At 38.2% G+C, this 6,000-nt stretch overlaps 1 protein-coding gene across 6 annotated transcripts in view; it reads left to right on the top strand.

The window, feature by feature from the left end:
- The first annotated feature begins 249 nt into the window (after positions 1-249).
- WASHC3 (WASH complex subunit 3) overlaps positions 250-6,000 on the top strand; it is a 53,019-nt gene continuing 47,268 nt past the window's right edge. For 3 of the 6 annotated variants that reach the window (XM_014591639.2, XM_014591636.2, XM_027775731.1), the window contains exons 1-2: positions 437-807; positions 941-1,039. In XM_014591639.2, the coding sequence (XP_014447125.1) occupies positions 721-807; positions 941-1,039 (186 nt within the window). In that variant the 5' untranslated portion in view covers positions 437-720. Of the gene's footprint in view, positions 381-436; positions 808-940; positions 1,040-6,000 lie in introns of those variants that run through there. The other 3 variants (XM_006141396.3, XM_006141395.3, XM_027775727.1) reach the window with 2 other exon arrangements.

Raw genomic sequence — 6,000 nt, 5'->3', positions numbered from 1 at the left:
AGTACCCTCAAATGAACACAATTCCAGGCTTTTTTTTTTTTTTTTTTTTGGCAGGGGAGTCCCCCTTTTAAGATTTTACTACCAGAACCGCCCCTCGCAGTTTCCTAGACGGACGGTCCAATCCGGACTAAGAACTACGAATCCCACAATGCTGAGCGAAGGGGCGGGACCTCCTGGAATCTTCGAGTGATTGGCGAGTGGAGGCTTTCCTTCCGTCGGGAAGAGCCCTGGAGGCGGGGACCGGGGAGGTATTGAGACAGTATTACCGGGTTGGGCCAGCCCCACTTGGGAGGGTTTGTGGGCGAACCTCGGGACCCCCGCCCGCTGAGATGGATGAGGATGGGCTTCCACTCATGGGGTCAGGCATAGACCTGACCAAGGTTTGTAAAAGACGGAGTTGGACTTCCGGCGACCGGGGATGAGGTGGGGAAGGGACATCCGGCTTCCAGGGAGACCCCGCCTCCTCAGGCTTCTCCTGGCCCTAAACGGCGTTCTGTCCGCTTCGGGAAGGAAAGCGCACTGTTCACCTAGAAAAGGAGCCTGCTGGGCTGACTAAGGGATTAATGTACCTCTCCCAGTCTTCGCTTCCGTGTCAGGTCCCAGTATGCCCAAGGTTGACCCCCTGGCGACAGGCTGGTCGCAAATTCTAACCCCACCAGTTTTATTCAGGCCCCACCCCCGAGTTGTGCGTGTTTATGTGTGTTCCTTTAACCTGCTGACATGAGTTCTTGGGAATCAAGAATCCATCCTCGAACTTGCGCAGCCTGTGTCATCTTCGGACGTCCGATCCACGGTTTAGGAAAACGAGTTAGTGACCCTTTGCAGTCCTTCAAAAAACTCGTATCACACCTCAGAATGCCTTTATTATGTCCCTATACCAAAATAATTTGCACAATGTACGTTCTTCTGTAGAATTCATGTTTGTTTTTACATGACACAGGTGCCAGCTATTCAGCAGAAAAGAACGGTGGCATTTCTAAACCAGTTTGTGGTGCACACTGTACAGTTCCTCAACCGTTTCTCTACAGTTTGTGAGGAGGTAGGTCCTGTGATACTAGTTTAGACAGTAGCCTAAAAACCACCTTGCACTTTCGAGCTTGACAAATGGAGTCAACTCCATAAAACTCTAGTCTTTATGTGTTTGTATACCATGACCTCTTGTTACCCAATTGTGTTAACACACTAAATTCTCTTTGATTTTATCATGATCAATCCTGCACCCCACCTCTGTTGAATTAGCTGTCTAGAGGCCTTTTGAGATCAGACAGGCATCTATGTAATTAAAGAGAAACAAAGGAAATAAAAAATTTCAACTGTGAAATTTCTTAACTATTCTGCTACCACAAAGATTTACATTTTTAAGTGAACAGTAATTCAGTTTATATTAAACTCGTTTTACATGCCTTGATCCAAAAGATGCTGGGGGAAATGGCCTAGAAGCAACTGTGATATAAAATATTATGGAAGTAAAAGTACTTTCTGTAAATGACTTGTGAAGCAATTACTCAATTAAATTTAAGGTAACAGATCAAGGGACCCCGTCTTAAAAAACTAAAAAAATAAAAAGAGGAAGATGAGAAGGGTTGAAACTGGATTTAAGAGAGAGCCTGGCTCCATAGCCTTGTGGTTAGGATAGCTGGATACTCACATGGCCAACCCCACAGCTCAAATTTAGGACCCAGTGACTTGAAAAACATACCAGGCACATGTATGTGCTTGTCCAAAATCCCAAGAAGAGAATGTAGGAGAAGGAATTGTGGGGTGACCATCCCCCTGAGGGGTGATTTCTCACTTGTCTTTCTCTCCAGGAAGTGTGTGTGACTATAGCAAAGTATTAAAAAAAAGGAAGAAAGAAAGAAAAAGACTAAACCAAGCTATTTAACATATGTCTTACCTCATACTTACCTTTTGTGTGTATGTGTGATAAGAACATTTAAAATCTACTTTTAGCAATTTGCAACAATACAGTATTTTGTTAGTAACTGCCGACACTACAGTGATGCACAGGTCACTTGGACTTATTTTTCCTGCCTAACTGAAGTTTTGTACATAGTCTCCAACATATCCCAGTCCTCCTACACCTCAGCATCTAGAAACCACCATTTGTCTTTCTGTGAGTTCAGCTTCTGTATACTCTACATATAATAGATCACCTTGTAGTTGTCTGTGTCTGGCTTAACCCAGTGTCTTCAGGGTTCATCCATATTTTCACAGATGACAAGATTTTCTTTTTATTTAAGCTAAATAGTATTCTATTATTTATATCTAATACTATTCTATTTATATTTATATTTATACACACACACACATAGTTCATTTTCTTTGTTCATTAGTTAATGGATATATAAGTCAATTCCATACCTTGGCTACTCTAAGTAGTGCTTCAGTATACTGATACCCTATCCTTTGGATATATTACAGTAATGTGATTGCTGGATCATATGGTAGTGCTGTTTTTAATTTGTTGAGGTTCCCTTCATACTATTTTCCAAGATGGCTGTACTAATTCACATCCACATCAACAGTGTACAGTGTACAGGTGCTCCCTTTTGTCTCTCTCTCCAACAGTTACTAGCTTTTGCCTTTTTAATGATAGCCCTTCTAACAGATGTGAGATGATATCTCATGTGGTTTTTATTCACATTTTTTGATGGTTTATGATAATGAGCATTTTATAAATAAATCTTGTGGCCGTCGGTATGTCTTCTTTTAAGAAATAGCTAGTTGCCCTTTTAAAAAATTGGGTTATTTGTTTTTAATCCTATTAAGTTATTAGAGTTCCTTATTTATTTGTAATATAAATTCATTATGATTCATATGGTTTACAAATATGTTCTTCTGTAGGTTGTCTCTTCATTCTGTTAATATTTTTTTCTTTTTTCAAAAATTTTTTTCTTTTATTCATGATACATTGCCTGTGTATGAATATGAGAGAAAGAGGGAGAGGAGCACCCTCCCTTCCTCTATTTCTCTAGTCCATCATATAGTGTGTTTTAGGCCAACCAGGCAATGCTGTTCTTTTTTTTTGCCTTTCTCTTCTGCTGTGCAGGAGCTTTTCAGCTTGATGTAAACTCTTTGGTCTTTTTTTCCCTCTTGTTACCTATGATTTTGGGGTCATATCCGATAGATTATTGCTCACATCAGTGTCATGGAGCTTTTCCTCCATGTTTTCTTCTAGTAGTTTTACAGTTTCAGGTCTTCTGTGTAATTCTTTAATCAATTTTGAGTTGATTTTTTGTATATGGTGTGAAATCAAGTTTTAATTTTATTTTTCTGCATGCGAATATCTAATTTTTCTCAACATTGTTCATTGAAGAAACTCCTCTCTCCATTATGTGTCCTTGGTATCTTTGTGAAAAATCAAAAGACCATAAATATGTGGATTTATTTCTGTCTCTCTTCTGTTCCATTGGTCTATGGGTCCCTTTTTATGCCTGTATCTTGCTGTTTTTAATTACTATAACTTTCTAGTATAGTTTAGAAGTCAGGTGGTATTGGGCCAGCCAGGGGCATGGCGGTTGAGGCAACTGGATTCCATGTGGCTGACTGTGATTCAAGTCCCAGACCCAGTGGCTCAAGAAACACACTGAGTATATGTGTGTACATGAAATCCTAAGAGAAGAAAGGATTTCACGAGAGGCCGTCCCCCCTCGGGGTGCTTTCTCACTTTATCTCTTTCTCTCTCTTTGTCTCTACCTCTCCAGTGAGCGCACATTCCCTATTTGCAAAAAAAAAAAAAAAAAAGTCAGATAGAATGATGCCTCTAGTTTTGTTCTTACAATTTAAGAGCACTTTGGCTATTTAACATCTTTTTGCTTCCATACACATTTTAGGATTTTTTTTTCTATGTCTGTCACTGGAATTTTGATACGGATTGCAATAACTCTGTAGCTCTCTTTGAATAGAACAGAGATTTTAGCAATAATTTTTCTAAAACACAAGCACAAGATAATTTTTCACTTTTTGTGTCTACTTCAGTTTTTTTGTCAGTGTTACAGTTTTGGTGAACACATTTTTTGCCTTCTGGTTAATTTATTCCTAAGTATTTTATTGTTTTGTAGCTAAGGTAAATAGGATTATTTTTTCCCAGTAGTAACAGTTTTCCTTACAGCTAACCTCAAACAGGAATTAAAATGAAAACAAATTGTTCCAATTATTTTGTCTCCAGTACACTACTTTTAGAGTTCTCTAATAACATGAAAGTGTAGAACTGAATTCTGTGAAGAACTCAACTTTTCGAAAAACTGCACACTGTGCTACTTTATCACTCTCCTAATGACTGGCATCAAAGTAGAGGTGAGATTAGAGGACAGAGAAAGGAGAGTTGAATTAGACCCAAGTTACAAAATTACTTAGGGTCATTTCTTCTTCCTTTATAAATCCCCAGTAAGCATTTTGATTCTTGCCCTAATCAGCAAAATCCTATGCTAGTCTGTTGGTATTGCAAATTTTTAAAAGGGAGGAAGGAACAAAGCCAGTTCTATGCATATTGCATGTAAACCTGAGCAGACTACTGATAGTAAAGTTTAAAACCAGAGTTACTTTGTAAATAAAAGAGTTGGTGGTATTTTGATTTGGGCTTGTTACATGGCTATAGAGGGCTGGATTTTTTTTAATCTTTTTTTATCTGAAAATTTTCTTTTTTCTAAAATCTTTAAGTACTAATAAAAGTGCTGAGGATTTTCACATAACCTAAAAAATTTCACAGAGCTTCTATACATCCATTTTTTAAGCCCATTATTAGATTTAACCTTCAACTGTATAATGTTTTACTCAAAATCTTATTTGCTACTGTATCTTTTACAACTGCTTGGCTTAAGTATCAGATGAAGCTTAATAAAACCATTTATTCTTCCCCTTTCAGGCTTCTGGGACATATATAACACAATAGAATATACCAAGATATCCATTATTTTAAAATAGTTTCAGGCCAGCCAGTGGCATGATGGTTAAGATGACTGGAGCCTACATGACCAACTGCATCATTCAAGTCCTGCAACTGGCAGCTTGAAAATGCATGCATACCTAAAATCTTGAGAGGAGAATGGAAGATAAGAGATTGCAGTGTGGTTATCCCCCCAGGGGCTGCTTTCTCACTTTCCCTATCTCTCTCCTTCTCTCTCTGTCTCTGGTAAATGCACACACCATATAGCAAAGTTTTCAAAATTAAAATAGTTTCTCTTCTAGAGACAAGTTGGATATTTAACAACCATAAAAAAATGTTCTCACCTTATCTGACAAAGTTTAGGTGCCTTATAAATCCCCCCCGTTATCTCAAACCAAGGGATTTTAAGTTTATTTCAGATATTCGAAAAGGCAAGAGGATGGTTAATGGATGAGAAAGACTGTTACCTTTCCATTCCTTGCTAAAGCTTTAAGTTACTGTCATTGATAATGGTAATTGTATCTACAGTAATCCACACTTTGAGCAGGGATTCTCCACTGGGGGCCATTTGGCAATTTCCAAGGGTATTTTGGGTTGTATAACGGGATCACTACTGGAATTCAGAGGGTAGAGATCTGAGATTTTTCATGTATCTTATCATGCACAAGATAGCCCCCCCACCCCCACCCCATGACAAGGAATTACCTAGCCCAAAATATCAAGAGCTGAGATTAAGAAACCTGGGGGTTATGGAGGATAATGCAGAAAATATAGATATCTTAGAAACGAACTTCACCTAGCTTCCCAAAAAGTGAAGCCACAGTCTTCAATGTGGTATCTAGCTGCCTTCATCTGCCAAGGACTGGCCTGTAATCCTGAAAAATATTTCATATCAATTTTAAAAATAACTTCAGGTAAATAGCATATTTTAAAGAAATTTATCAAAATCAGAAAAATGATTCCCAGTATATAGCACAGTAGCATCTTAGGATAAGATGGATTGGTCATTTGTTAGCTTTGGATAGCAAAAATTCTGTCTGTGCACTACCAAAGAATTTATCATCATGTTTTGAAATGTAAAATTCTCTCAAAAATAGTATCTGATGAAAAATATT

Source organism: Tupaia chinensis, unplaced genomic scaffold, assembly GCF_000334495.1.
Source record: "Tupaia chinensis unplaced genomic scaffold, TupChi_1.0 Scaffold000054_1, whole genome shotgun sequence".
NCBI lineage: Eukaryota > Metazoa > Chordata > Mammalia > Scandentia > Tupaiidae > Tupaia > Tupaia belangeri.
Note: the sequence above shows the minus strand (reverse complement) of the source record. Positions and strands in the feature narration are given on the sequence as shown.